A 14,189-nucleotide genomic window follows, 5' to 3' on the forward strand; every position below is an offset into this window, starting at 1 on the left:
AAATGGAATATGAACGTCGAAATGAAAATTTCTTGCAATTCCTCTAAAAGAAGGGTTAATACAAAGTTATAATCAAGTAGCACCAACAGAAAGTTTATTCTTTAATTTGAGTGATAACTTGAAAGTTGGATTATCCTTAGATGCATGCCGCCCTTTCTTTTTCCTTTTTCGTCAACGTTTACATTCTTTAAAATTTTACATTAGAAAGAAAAATGAAATTGACATGCCTTCTAAACTGAGCACATCCCCTGTTTGCATGAAATCCTTGATATCACCTGTAAGATGAAAGAATTAACCTTGAACTTTGAAAAGGAGACATTGTAAGCAAACGCTACGTTCAATAATCCTTCAAATGTCATAATTGATTTAACGATGGTATTTAAATAGATTTAAAGTTGAAACATTGAAGTTGTTTATAGAAACGAAAATAAAATTCGGAATACAAATTTCATTCCGTAGTCCTCATATGAGTAACATGCATGTAAGAGCAATAATAAAGTTAGCATGTAATTTAATATTTGATTACAAGTGTTTGTACAAGAGCAAGATACACACACATACGAAAAAATCTTGCATAACACTCACTTACACGAAGTAATCACATAAAAGAAATTAGTTGTCCATCAATTAAGAAGTCAAATTCTTCTTTATAATAAGTATTTTGAACCGGTTTCAGGCAAAACTGTTCCAGACTAAAAATAAGACTAAGGAATGGATGATACTCTGATCCTTACTATACACTGCACACGAGCAATTCGGATGAAAATTCAGTGCTGTTATTGGCGTCGAGATCTGCCTCTTAGTGAAACAAGATAAATACGCCCATAAACCCACTGCCTACCAAATCTTGAGACTGATTGCTGAGAAACAATAAAATCATGTGTCATGAAAAGTGCAGCCTCATTTTTGGTGGATTTGTTTTCTTTTAGGGGAAGAAGATGAAAAATGGAAGAGAAAATTCAAATTATCAACATGCATTGCAAATTGCTGAATAACGATTCTCAATTGTGTAACACTGTAGTTTTTTAAACAGCCTTTTGCAAAAATTTCAATTAAAAATAAAATAAAACTCGAATTTGCTACCTCCACTTTTGTGCGAAATTCTAATACGCATTCACAAACATGACAATCTGCTCTATGAGGTGACTCAATATTCCTGTCCATTCTCACAAATGCAAATACCTGAAATAAAACTAATCCAGCTCAATGCGCATAGTGAAATTAAACCTTACATATGTGAGGTGCCTCACAATCTGGAAACATCAACATAAATTGAGGGGCAGAATGGAAAAGAAACAATGGACAGTTATCACAGTGACTGACCTCTTCGCCACAATTTGGACACGCACCTTTTAGTGCCACCAAATCATTCCTCCACAGGCCTTGAAGTACCTTAACTGTGAAAGGACAGTTAATTAAATACAGATGTAGAAGTGAAAAATTGACAATATCATCAATCATTGATATTTTGGGGTATACAGAGAAAATTTTCCTATAAGAAATTCCTAATTGAACTAAAACAGGGGGCAGTTGAGATATTTTTGGGAGTAAAAAAGCATAAGATATTGTAGGGGGAAAGCAGCAAAAAGGGTTTTACCTGAAGCTGAAGCAACAGGGTAGCCGATGATAACACCCAGCCCAACGAAAATAAAGCTGTTCACCAAGGCCAGAAAGCCTAATCCAGGTGTTTGGCTACCAAGTGATACGCCTGAAGCGAATGCACTTTGATAAGCCATGCCAACAGTGTATGATACGGGCCCAACACAGGCTAAACTGCCAAATGCAAGGAACATGGCCCATGTGCTTGCTAAAGCAAAAACCATAGAAAGATCTTCCTGCCCTACGACCACATCATTCAATATTCTAGAGATGAAACCAAGAAGAAAGGAACACAAGGCTGGGAGCCCTAAACATTCTAGCCAGATAAACATGTAGCAAGCTACAGACGTTCAATACAAACAAACAGAAATTCTTGAGCCACATAGTGACATGTTTGAATGAGTGAAAAGAAAATACAGAGGAAGAAAAGATAAATAGCAATGCGTTTTTTTTTCTTGTTGAAAAGAAAAAATAAATATTGACTTTTAAAAACAAAAATTTAAAGCCTGATTGATTCCCTTCCAATTTTATATTTAAAAAAAAATCTACAATAACTCTGCATTACCCAGTAATTTAATTTGTCCTTGAAATCTATTAAGTTATGAAAATTACATTACAGAAGCAGCTGAGAGACAGTCATTCACTTCCTCTGTTTTCTTCAAGTGCTCAAGAGATCAAGTTTTAGAAAATATAAATATACTCAGACAGAGGACAGTCATTCTCCAATGAATCAAAATACAAACAAATTTAAGAGAACAGAACAGATAACAAAATTTCAAAACAGTAAACAGAAAAGGACTTAATTTTCCTATCCTTCCACCTTCTATCCATTTCAATTTTCAAACCAATCTCTTCCCTTACTTTCTCTTCCCTGTATCAAACAGAAAGAAAAAGACAGAAAAATTGATAATACATACGCCAACACTTTATCCTAGAACTAAGGAGAGTGTGATAAGAAATCAGCCACCAAGATTTGAGATCACAACCCATCAGAGACAGGTGACAGAAGAAGTTAATATAAGATTATGAAGAAAATAAAATTACCTCAGCATCAGCAAATGTGGATTGCCTCCTGATACTGCACCTAGGATACTTGACAACAGACTTTGAACCATAGCTTCTTAACCTTAACTGTTTCCATAATTTTAGTATAATTAAAGAAAAAGTAAACTAAATTAGAAACTAAGAACTATATACTATGACAGGTTAAACAGTCAACGGTGAAGGAAGGTAGCAAACCTCTACTTTATCAAACATGTCATCAATTATGAGAGGGTGACCACTATTATACGCATCCCGTGCCTATTGCAAAAGCCAAACACTAATCAATGTTTGCATAATAGTAGGGAAATTGAAGTTTTGCAGAGAGTAAAATTGAAATGGTTTGGTTTTACTTGGCAATAGAGAGCTTCCAGGTTCTCTTTGTCGGCGGTTTCGAGGGGCCCAACGTAGATACAGTGGGGTCCCTCGGGGCGATGGCCGGAGGTGGCGGAGACGCGGTGGCTTTTGGCGGAGATTCTGACGTGGGCGGTGGTTCTGGGCAGTTCCAGGAGCGTCGATTGAATTACTTGAGAGAGGCTGGTGCCGGCCATCAGCCCACGCCACACTTTCCACCCAAACCCATTCCTCTATTTCATTTCATTTCATTTTTCTCCACACAATAATAAATTAATAATATTATTAATAAACCCATTATTTTTTTCCACCTTTTCTTCTCGTTCCACTTGCTTAAATATCTCTTTGCTTCTCCTTCTGTTCACCAAAAATGGAATATTCTTTTATGAAATACAAAAGGGTTATTTTGAAAATTTGAGGGAGTGTACAGAGAAATTATGGAGGGGTGGCAATTAGAAGCCCCGACATCAAAGTGTGTCTTATCTTACTAACAGGCCATGGGCAATTCTATTCGCACTTTCCTTTTTACTTCTTTTAGTGATTGTGTAATGTTTTAATTAACATGATTGTAATTCTAAGTGTGACTGTAGAAATAAAGAATGTATAAGAAAAAACTCATTTTTATCTTATCAAGTTTACTCGAGTAAAACTGTATAAGTTTTATTTTTTGATATATTTATTATTTATTTTGATGACAATTTTAATTTTTTTCTAATTATTTTTAAATGTAATTATATTTGTAATGGTGTAAAACATAAAAATATATTATTTATCTTTTTAAGCAAATTTTGTTAATTTTATTTCTTAATTAATATTAAAGTAGAAATGTGTAAAACTATATAAATAATTTAAATGTTATGGTAAAATATGTTTGAAATTTTAAATAAATCTAATAAAATTTAATTAAAATGACTTAATCCACATATTTATTTATAAAGACAAAATTTAGTTAGACTAAATCAACCTATTTATAAATTTGACAAACTAAATGAGATCAAATACTATTTTCAATTTTCATTAAAAAATTGAGAGACTAAAAACATATTTAACATTTTTTTTTTAATTTAAAAAAAATAAGTCAAAAAGTTTCAAAGATATGTTACAAAGATAAAATGAGTAATTAAATTTGAAGTTGAAAAAAAATATATTAAATTAAAATTTGAGGAAGTTAGGAAAACCTTAACTCCGATGAAATTCAAATTTGTAAAACATACGTGCTCTGTTGGATTGTCCAAACTCAATTGGGGCTATTTTTCACTGATTGGCATGTTTGGAACATCATGAATTCTGTACCTCCATTTTTTAACATTACTCCTTTGATTTTTATCTTATAATTACCCACATAATGTGTTGGACTCAGTCACTCACTTCTTTCATTTGAAGAGAGGTTTTTGAGAGATGATCGTAACCATGTTACAATTTTTGTTATGTTCTTCACTAAAAAGAAAAATCAAAGCAAAAATTAATAAAACTGAATTGATAATAAAGAAGATGATAATAGTTAGAAAGAAAAAGACAATACATGTATAGAGTAAATAAATAGTTGAGAAGGAAGAAAAACCTTATAGAAAGAAAGTAGAGAAGATGATCCTTCTCAGTTATGTTTGACCATCTTGCTGAAACAAAAACAATATTGAACTGGTCCCACTTGGATGTTTTACCGGTAATTCAGTTGTAACACTTGTTTTTTATTTGATATAGTTATCATCACCTGAATTATTAACCTTTAATAAGGAGATGTTTCGTAACAGCAAGTAGAATGTAGACACTTCAATTTTTTTTATGTATGTTCAAAATAGGAACACGACAAAGAAGGAAACTGCTCCCTAATCTCAGGGGCCCCTCAAAAGAAAAGGAAAGAACTGGAAAAGACAGTGTGACAGTGTGACAGTGTGACAGTGTTGACATGCCATCTGATTAGAAGAAGAACAAAGCTTTGAGATTTATGAATTATGATGGATGCTTGCTTCAAAAGACCATGCTTTTCTATCAAGCAAAGTTTTGTGTCGTAAACAAGCATCATTCTGGGATATAGGATTTATAATTTTAAACTGATAAGCAAAATGGTCAAATATTAAGTCTTATTATAATAACTTCAGTAGACATAATCTCAGATTCACAAGAATGCTTCGAAGTGTTATATTACTGACGAGGTTGTTTCCTTATGTTATTATACATGTATTTTTATATGAATGAAAAGAGAGACAAAAAGGGAGACGTATGTTGTCTAATTTATTCCTCCATTAAAACAAAAAGTGCAGTGTAGGACATGAGATGATTATAGGAAATTGGGATTAAAAATAAGAGTATCATTGTTAGACAAAAACATGGTTTGAGACCCCTACGGTCTGTCTGTGAAATGTTTCTCCCCACCACGGTCCTTTTCCCTTTATTTGCAAGAAACAAGGTTGTTCTTGAACAGTATCTTCCTCTGGGACCCTTCCCTTATCACAAACTTCTGGGCTTTAACTAATCTTATCTTTTAAGAAGGCTGTTGGATCAGAAAGTTCAGTCATATAAAATTTGAAAATTTGATTGAGTGTGACACTGATGCGAAGCCATTGTTGGGTGGAAGGAAGCGAAAACTGGAATTTGGACGAACTCATAGAGGCATTGAATCATGGGGTTGTAGTGTAGCAGATGATCACATGGAAGGAATATGGGAGATAACGATGGGAGTGAATGAAACAGAAAGAACTGAAGAACCCAATGTTTTGTGGGGGTAGATGGACCACACTGCGAAGGAATTTTCAGCTCCATGTCAATACCAACCATGCACATGCAAACTTCTAACTCTTTTCAAACTCGTCATATCTCTCGCTCTCGTTGTTGTTGTGACTGGGAATTCAATCACCAAAACTGATCGGATAAGAGATCTTTACAGACACACATTATAAAAATAAAATATTTATAAAATAATGAACTTTTATATTTTTTAATAAAAAGTAGAAAAAGATAAAATATGAAAATTTTGTGTATATCACATTCTCATTCCTATTCAACCAAATGTGAATTTAAATTTTACATTGATTAAAGTTATAAAAAAATTGAGAAAAAAATAAATAAATTTATTATTTTAAATATATTTATTGGAATAATATCAATATATTATGTAAGTTGCATTCATCACAGGTAACATTATGTCTTGTGAGTAAATCTCTAAAACAAACCATTAGTGATACAAGAATCCTTAATTTCACATTGAAAAATAGTTAATTTTATTAAATTCAAAACTCTTAAGTATATATCCAACCCAAATTTATTAAAACCATTTGGTATTCTCCGTGTGCTTCATCCACATTTTACTTTAATTTTTTAATCCACCTCAACTATCTATGACTTAATTACTCAACCTACTTCATCATACATATAACATTTAGTAACGATCAAATTCCTAAATATTTAAAAAAAAAAGTTATTTACAATTTACTAACATTTTATCAAAATAATTATACTTGCCGATAACTTTAAATAATATTTTTTACGTATAAATACTTAAAAAAGGCCAATATTAATAAAATGTTAAATGAATTTTTTAGTAACTTTTTTTCGAATACAAAGACAAGGTTTTAAAATGTTACTAATTTTTTTTAGTGATATTTTTCCATACAAAATAACAATTAAAATGTTACTAACAAACTTTGATGGTATGTTTTGATAGAGAAAAATAGTAAAACGGATAGTAATGTAAATATTTTGTAATATTTAATAAATATTGCTAAATTATTTATTTGAAAATAATTTTTTTATTTTTTTAATAAATAATTGGTCATTATTTTCACTTCATAATATAACAAGAGAAACTTGGTAATAAAAATTAAGCAAGGGAGTTTTGAAAAGAATTCCTTTATTAAGTTGGGGGATTAAATATGTTTTTCTTCCCCTAACTATAGGCTTTTTTTGTGTTTAGTCCCTCTTTCAAACTATAGTACAATTTAGTCCTTCAACTTTAGACAACTCTGGTTTTAGTCCTTTTTACTAAATTTTTTTAATTTTATTTGCTGTTTCAAACGCGTTTCTCAGTTAACATTGAAGCAAAAATGTGTCAAACAGTGTAAACAATCCAAATGCTATAATTTAACGTGCTTGAAACAGCAAATAAAGTTTAAAAAATTTGGTAAAAAAGACTAAAACCATAATTTTCTAAAGTTGAAGGACTAAATTGTACTATAGTTTGAAAGAGAGACTAAACACAAAAACGGTCAATAGTTGAAAAATGAAAAACATATTTAACCTTAAGTTGGGATAAATGTCAAACTATTCTTATCATGGCTTACGTTTAACTCTTAATTTTCTCCATGAAGATAGTGACTACAAATTAAGGCACTTAGAAGGTAGCAATATCAATTATTAGATACCATAAATCTTCATTCATCATATCATCATATCCTTCGTCGAAGAGAAAAAGAAATGGGTGAGACAAACAGTGGTAGCAAAAGCAGCAGATGGTGTCTGCAGGGGATGACAGCTCTGGTCACCGGTGGATCCAAAGGAATCGGGTTCATTCTCTTTTTCTTCCTGAAAAATACCTATTAATATGTTAGCTATCAATTAACAACGAAAGCTAGTGGAAAAAGTGGTTAATTTTTGTGTTTATCTGTAAGAATGTTTGTACCAATAAAATATAGTAAGAAGAAGAAGTACAATAAGTGGATATTGCATGAGAATGGTTTGTCGTTGATATTATTATTTGGACTATCACACATAGATATGCTATCGTGGAGGAGTTGGCACAGCTTGGGGCCACCGTCCACACTTGTGCTCGAAACGAAGATGAGCTCAATCAATCCTTAAACGAATGGACCACAAAAGGATACAGAGTAACNGGTTCGGTCTGTGACGTCACCTCTCGTGTCAATAGAGAAGAGCTGATGGTTAGAGTCTCCTCTCAGTTTAAGGGAAAACTCAACATCCTTGTTAGTAATTCATTCGATTCAATTGTTTAGAGTTAAAGTTAGTTTTTCAACCTTCTATTAAAAATCAAAATTTATTATTACACTGGTTATCTCAAATCGATACTGTTCATTCAAATTGGTTAATATATACCTCTCCATCTGGTTTTATAATATTGAAGAAGGTTTAAAATGGAATACTTAATAGCATTAGTGTTTTTATTTGTTATTTTATTAGATTCGGCTTACATATTGTAAGGATTGTAGGTAAACAATGTGGGAACAAACATAATAAAACAGACCCTGGATTTCACAGCAGAAGATTTCGCATTCCTGATGAATACGAATCTTGAATCTTGTTTCCACTTAAGCCAGCTTGCACATCCTCTCCTAAAAGCTTCAGAAGCTGCAAGTATCATTTTCATGTCCTCGATTGCTGGTGTTGTAGCTACAAACATAGTATCCGTTGTTTATAGTGCAACAAAAGGTGATTGTTCATTGCATTCTTCCATGTGGTAGAGTTAGGTAGCTAGAGTAGTAAAAAGTAGGCAATTTGAGAAATGGTGTACGTAATTGGCATGCAGGAGCAATGAACCAAATGACAAAAAGTCTTGCATGTGAATGGGCCAAAGACAACATAAGGAGTAATTGTGTTGCACCTTGGGTAATCAGAACCCCTCTGGCGGAAAAGGTAACCCTTTTGTTGGCATTGTTAGTGTATGATTAAAGTGTTGTCAAAATATCATTGTTCTTTTTTCATATTATCATTGTCCTTTTCATATTATTGTGTTGTGTTGTTGAAGCACTTGAAAGAGGAAAGAGTTGTGAATGCTGTAATATCTCAAACCCCTCTGGGACGGATTGGAGAGGCAGAGGAGGTGTCTTCGTTGGTGGCATTTCTGTGCTCGCCTGCAGCATCTTACATCACTGGACAGACCATTTGTGTTGATGGCGGCTTCTCTGTGAACGGCCTCCATATATTGCAGCCTTAGTTTTCACTTTTTCTGTGTTCCTTCAGTTACACTCTCATTGCATTTCTGTGATTGCCTGCTGCCTCTTACATAAATTCACCTCTTAGTTAGCTTGGGGTTCATATTCTTTCTTTCTGTTTATTTATAATATTATAACGTGTAATGTAAAATACAATATTAATGGTTTTAAAGTAAAGTTTACATAATATGTAAACATAAATATAAATATGATGAGTAGTACAAGAATAATGTACATTAACAATAACATCTTCTTTCACACATTGGTTATTGTTGAAATTTAGAATGACTTAGGTCTCGTAAACAGTTTTACAAATAAAAGCCAAGTTTGAAATTGTCTTAAAGCTAAACTTTCATTACTTCTACCTTTTTACCTATACTTCCACTTCCTCATCTTAAAATGACTGGAGAAATAAATTATATAAAAAAAAAAACTAAAAATTGATATAAATATTTGCTCCTATGTACAAGAAGGAGAATGGTTCTAAACACAAATTTCTATGACAAGAAAATTACATTAGAGACGAGTCTATGAGAATGAATAAAATTACTAACAATTTTTAAAAGTCGCATTGCATTATGCAAGGAGGATTCTAAACAATTCAAGTTTCACAATTTTGGACAATGAATAGTAAAGACAAAATTCCATGTATGAATGAGATAATAGAGGGAAAAAAAGTTTAAAGATTGTATAAGGGATTATTTAGAAAATAATACTATATCTATATATAGTTTTTTTTAACATTAAACATTTATAACTTTTTTTTTCAAAATAATGAATTAAGATGTGGAAATATTATTTAACACTTTATTGAATGATTATTATTTTACTATAATTATTTTTTCTATTAAAAATAGATCATTTGTTTTTATTTTAGCATATATGTAGATTTTTTTTTGTTAAGCATGCTTTGGCGGTACATACATTGTAGAAAAATAAATAAATAATATATATATATATATAAAAGCAAAAAAAAGAAAAGAATTTACATCGTTTTTTAAAGGGAACAAAACAACCTAGTTTAGTTTGTTATTGACCCGGTAAAAATGAAGTAACTATGAATCTTAATCTATCTTTTTTTTCTAATTTTATTTTAATCTTTAATTTAAAAAAATGTGTTAATCACCAGTTTAATAAAAAACAATACAAACTAAAACGTAGCAAGAGATTGAGAAAATTGCTAAATTTTGTTACAAAAACCAACATGTAAATTGACCGTAGGCTAAACCCACTTTGATACCTGTATTCTTTATAACAAGGTTACATACGTGGTACTGATCATAATAAGAATATGTTTATCTTTGTCAAAATATACAAAAAGGGAAAAAAAATCTCACAGCCATTGACATTAATAAATTAAAGGGTACGTGGAGCAAGATTATTGGAGGAAGGGTTTGATGTGTGTTTTGTGTCTTCTCCTGACCCGACCCGTGTGGGAAGCACATGGCATTAGGATGGGTGGCTTGGAGGGACGAAAGCTAAGAGTAGGACTAGGACTAGGACTAGGACCCTACCACTAAAGTCACCCCTTCCCATGTTCCCCACGCAATCTCTCTCTTTCTCTTTTTTTTCACCTTCATTTGCCTCTCATAATCATATTTCCACATGACGCAACCTCATTATGGTTGCTTGCATTTAAGCAATTTGAATTTTAGCCCCTCCATCATCCATCGTCCATGATAATGCCCCCCAAATATCAATTCTGTCCCCATTCATTCTAAACAGAAAACTCAAAATACAAATAAACATTATACGTATTAATAATGTATGTGCTAAATTCTTATTTTTGTCGAATATCTCTCAGTTTCGTGTTCTGATAACTAATTGGTGTATGTATGGGGTGTAACTTGTAGAAATACATTCTAATGTTTAACTTAACATTTTTTTTCTACATGTCTTTAATAATTTAATAGATTTGTTATCTTATTCGATCGGTCAGGTATCATATAACACTAAGATGGTTGTGGTGTGTTCATGATATGGATGCTTTTTCGGTTTAACTTGAGGTTTACTCGTTCGGCCCAGAATCCAAAATTTCCCTGCTTTCCATGTGAGCCGTTTGGCATATTTTGACAAAAAATGAGAAGGTTCGCACAAGTCCTGAGTGTTAAATCATAACACCGCAAAGAAGACAAACCGGAAGCTGTCACAGACATCATCTTCAATCATCTTTTCATATGTTTGGAGCATCCGATGCAGCTAATTCGCTTTTCCCATTTCCAACTTATTTTCTCAAAAGTTAAACGCTATCGTTTTATACGTTTACTCGTTCATCCAAGAAGGTTGATGGCATTGGTAACAGTAGTCGTGGTTTGGTGGGTGCAGCTCGAGAGAGAAAAAAGGTGATAGAATGTGAGGCACACTACGTTAGAGTTAAAGTGAATCGGGAGCGGTGTCTAAGGAGCGATGATTACGGAAACTACAGAAGAAACAAATGACCCGCCCCACACGTTGGATTCTCAATCCCAACTTCTGTCGTTTTCCCAACTCCACCGTTACTCTTTCAACTTTTAACCTTCTCTATCATTTTTCATTTTTAATCTACCCTATACGATTTTCATATCTCTACCCAACTGTGTATCCCACGCGTACTTCAATTTGTCTCGATACAATTGGAACGTCCTGTATACGCGCTGCAGAACAGAGTAGCTGCTCAATTTCTGTGTATTTAAAATAATGAAAAGTTAGCACTGATTTAATAATGATAGAAAAAGTTAACAAAATTCCAAAACTTGCCCCTGCAGTGGAACATGTCCATAAGTACTCCACCCTCTCATAACTATTTTCAACTTCCACACAAGAAAAATGGCAGTGCCAAGCATTTTGCTCTGCATTGTGCTTATCATCTCCTTAACATGGATGGTTGAAGCACGCATTCCGGGGATTTACGCCGGCGGTGCATGGGAAAGTGCTCACGCAACCTTCTACGGAGGATCCGATGCTTCCGGCACCATGGGTTAGTAGCTAGACTAGCTCAATTAGCTCAACAAAAACATATTACCATGAAAATGTAGCATGGCTTGTGGTAATTACTCACTCACCCACAATGAACGTGCTTAACCAACTACATTTTCTTTTGGATTTTAATTAGGTGGAGCGTGTGGGTACGGGAATCTGTACAGCCAAGGCTACGGTGTGAACACGGCGGCATTAAGCACGGCGCTTTTCAACAATGGCCTCAGCTGCGGCGCGTGCTTTGAGATAAAGTGCGCTAACGACAGACAGTGGTGTCACTCGGGAAGTCCTTCCATCTTCATCACGGCAACAAACTTTTGCCCTCCCAACTACGCTCTTCCAAACGACAATGGCGGCTGGTGCAACCCTCCTCGTCCTCACTTCGACCTCGCCATGCCCATGTTCCTTAAAATTGCTGAATACCGTGCCGGAATTGTCCCCGTTGCCTTTCGCCGGTTCGTCACCCTTCACGTTTCTTTTATCATCTTTAAACTAGAAAGATTACATTTTTAGCTTTGTTTTTTATAATTTTTTTGTTATGTGTGATTTGTGGATTTTTCTTGTTTGTGGGGCTTGAAGTACGGTGATTGAGATATTTGATTAAGACCTTAATGATGTTCAGCTTTATTTGATTATATCTACTTAACCTTGCTTTATAAAGTAGTATGCTAAAGCAGAAATTTTATTAAAGAGTGTTAGTTGGATAATAATGGGTGGATTGGTTGGTATTTACTGCAGAGTGCCATGTAGAAAGCACGGAGGGATAAGGTTCACCGTCAACGGATTCCGTTACTTCAACCTGGTGCTGATTAGCAACGTGGCAGGTGCGGGGGATATCGTGCGCACTTACGTGAAGGGGTCCCGAACCGGGTGGATGCCAATGAGCCGAAACTGGGGTCAGAACTGGCAGTCAAACGCGGTTTTGGTGGGGCAGACGCTGTCGTTTCGCGTGACGGGCAGCGACCGGCGCACCTCAACCTCGTGGAACATCGCTCCAGCCAATTGGCAATTCGGTCAAACTTTCATCGGAAAAAACTTCCGAGTCTGAAACCCTAATAATCATCATGGAACCACATTCATGTCATCAAGATCAATGACATAATTATTTTTATTGTAATCTTTTTTAACTAGATTGATGGTGACATGTTGGTGAGTGAGAGGTTTTTAGTAGTGAGTAGATGTTGGTTTTTAATAGTTTAATGATGTTGTGTCTTGAATTTGTATGGTGTAACAGGAGAGAGAGTGTAGGGATTGCTGAAGTGGCTTAATCAAAATGGTAGCCCGCAGCTAATTTGTATTTTCATCATAGAATGAACCATCATGATTTCTTGTATATTCGTATTTCAATTTAATATTTGCTCTGTCGATTTATCTGTATTGGTCTAGAAATCGAGTAGATAAGGAAAAATAAGTACACTGGTTGGATTTGAATATTCATATTGCATTAACTGAGATAACCGTAACAACTTCTTCGAAAATAATAAATGAAGGGGGAGTAAAGCAACTTCTGCTTTATGACCTGATAACAAAGAAAACTTCTTAAAATGAATGTAGATTGAAAACAGGGGTCAACATTTTGGAAATGAATTTGGATCAAAGAAGGTATTATGTTAGTGTTGAAATTTATATATGTTTGAATGGAAATACTTGCATGATTCAATAAATATATTAAGTAATGTAATCTAATGACATTGATTCAATTTTATTGACTTAAAATGATTGAAGAAATATTTATTTAGTGTAAATATTTATATATTAATAATATATGACTAAGTATGTATAATTTAATTATGTTATAATATTTTTTAATATTATATATTTATATTTAGAGAATGTTCAATATATTTTGTAAAGTAACGTATTATCATGATTATTTTATTAATTACCATATGTTGTTATTTATTTGATCTTATTTAATATTAGGTTAGCATCACTTTTTTATCGCGTGATTTTTACGATCCAAAAATCCTACAAATACTTGTGATATTTTATCATAAAATACACACTTTTTCATCATTTTCTTATCGACTTAAGTGTTTGTAGGTGGATTTTCTCCTATGTTTTAATCTTCATGAAAGTTTATCAAAGATCTCAAATATCATCAAGATATTGCCACCTATCCAAAGGTACGGTCAAAATCCCTAATAAGAACATTTGACACCCATCGTGGGACCGAAAACGAGGTTTTAAAGAAATATAATCGATTTCCTTAAACCTTCCATTGGGGATGCATCCTCCTTAGGCCTCAATTGGAGGGCTTATGAAATGCTTAGGAATCGAGATCAAAGGCATTTCAAATATTTTTTTTCTCCTTTCATCCTCTAAGGCACCTTTTAAAGACAAAAACGTGGCAAAACT

At 33.3% G+C, this 14,189-nt stretch overlaps 3 protein-coding genes across 5 annotated transcripts; 2 read left to right on the forward strand and 1 right to left on the reverse strand.

The window, feature by feature from the left end:
- Window positions 1-66: 66 nt before the first annotated feature.
- LOC106777313 (PGR5-like protein 1B, chloroplastic) lies at window positions 67-3,260 on the reverse strand. 3 transcript variants are annotated; one of them, XM_014664897.2, is made up of 8 exons: window positions 2,994-3,258; window positions 2,839-2,901; window positions 2,644-2,730; window positions 1,598-1,835; window positions 1,324-1,397; window positions 1,084-1,182; window positions 735-860; window positions 67-275 (listed from the first exon to the last, which is right to left on the reverse strand). In XM_014664897.2, exons 1-7 carry the CDS (start codon window positions 3,189-3,191, stop codon window positions 777-779), a joined length of 843 nt encoding a protein of 280 aa, XP_014520383.1. In that variant the 5' UTR covers window positions 3,192-3,258; the 3' UTR covers window positions 67-275; window positions 735-776. The 3 variants fall into 3 exon arrangements, with proteins under 3 accessions (XP_014520383.1, XP_022634159.1, XP_014520375.1); XM_022778438.1 differs by lacking the exon at window positions 735-860 and having other exon boundaries at window positions 2,994-3,260; XM_014664889.2 differs by lacking the exon at window positions 67-275 and having other exon boundaries at window positions 429-860; window positions 2,994-3,257.
- Window positions 3,261-7,395: 4,135 nt separating this feature from the next.
- On the forward strand, window positions 7,396-8,969 carry LOC106755335 (tropinone reductase homolog At2g29150-like). Its single transcript, XM_014637481.2, has 5 exons — window positions 7,396-7,493; window positions 7,703-7,910; window positions 8,154-8,373; window positions 8,471-8,577; window positions 8,690-8,969. The coding sequence occupies exons 1-5, from the start codon at window positions 7,405-7,407 to the stop codon at window positions 8,876-8,878; spliced, it is 813 nt and encodes a 270-aa protein (XP_014492967.1). The 5' UTR covers window positions 7,396-7,404; the 3' UTR covers window positions 8,879-8,969.
- Window positions 8,970-11,645: 2,676 nt separating this feature from the next.
- On the forward strand, window positions 11,646-13,204 carry LOC106756536 (expansin-A4). Its single transcript, XM_014639005.2, has 3 exons — window positions 11,646-11,832; window positions 11,968-12,286; window positions 12,570-13,204. Exons 1-3 carry the CDS (start codon window positions 11,682-11,684, stop codon window positions 12,877-12,879), a joined length of 780 nt encoding a protein of 259 aa, XP_014494491.1. The 5' UTR covers window positions 11,646-11,681; the 3' UTR covers window positions 12,880-13,204.
- The last annotated feature ends 985 nt before the right edge of the window (window positions 13,205-14,189 follow it).

The sequence above is a fragment of the Vigna radiata genome, chromosome 2, assembly GCF_000741045.1.
Source record: "Vigna radiata var. radiata cultivar VC1973A chromosome 2, Vradiata_ver6, whole genome shotgun sequence".
Lineage (NCBI taxonomy): Eukaryota > Viridiplantae > Streptophyta > Magnoliopsida > Fabales > Fabaceae > Vigna > Vigna radiata.

Bases quoted from the DNA above. Each gene is read 5' to 3' on its own strand.
- LOC106777313 (XM_014664897.2), bottom strand. From the start codon at position 3,191: ATGGCCGGCACCAGCCTCTCTCAAGTAATTCAATCGACGCTCCTGGAA. The intron at 1,398-1,597 runs GTAAAACCCTTT...GTCCTTTCACAG, and splicing joins CCCTGTTGCTTCAGCTTCAG to TTAAGGTACTTCAAGGCCTG. The intron at 1,183-1,323 runs GTCAGTCACTGT...GTTTTATTTCAG, and splicing joins GTCCAAATTGTGGCGAAGAG to GTATTTGCATTTGTGAGAAT.
- LOC106756536 (XM_014639005.2), top strand. From the start codon at position 11,682: ATGGCAGTGCCAAGCATTTTGCTCTGCATTGTGCTTATCATCTCCTTA. The intron at 11,833-11,967 runs GTTAGTAGCTAG...GATTTTAATTAG, and splicing joins CGATGCTTCCGGCACCATGG to GTGGAGCGTGTGGGTACGGG. The intron at 12,287-12,569 runs GTTCGTCACCCT...TATTTACTGCAG, and splicing joins GTCCCCGTTGCCTTTCGCCG to AGTGCCATGTAGAAAGCACG.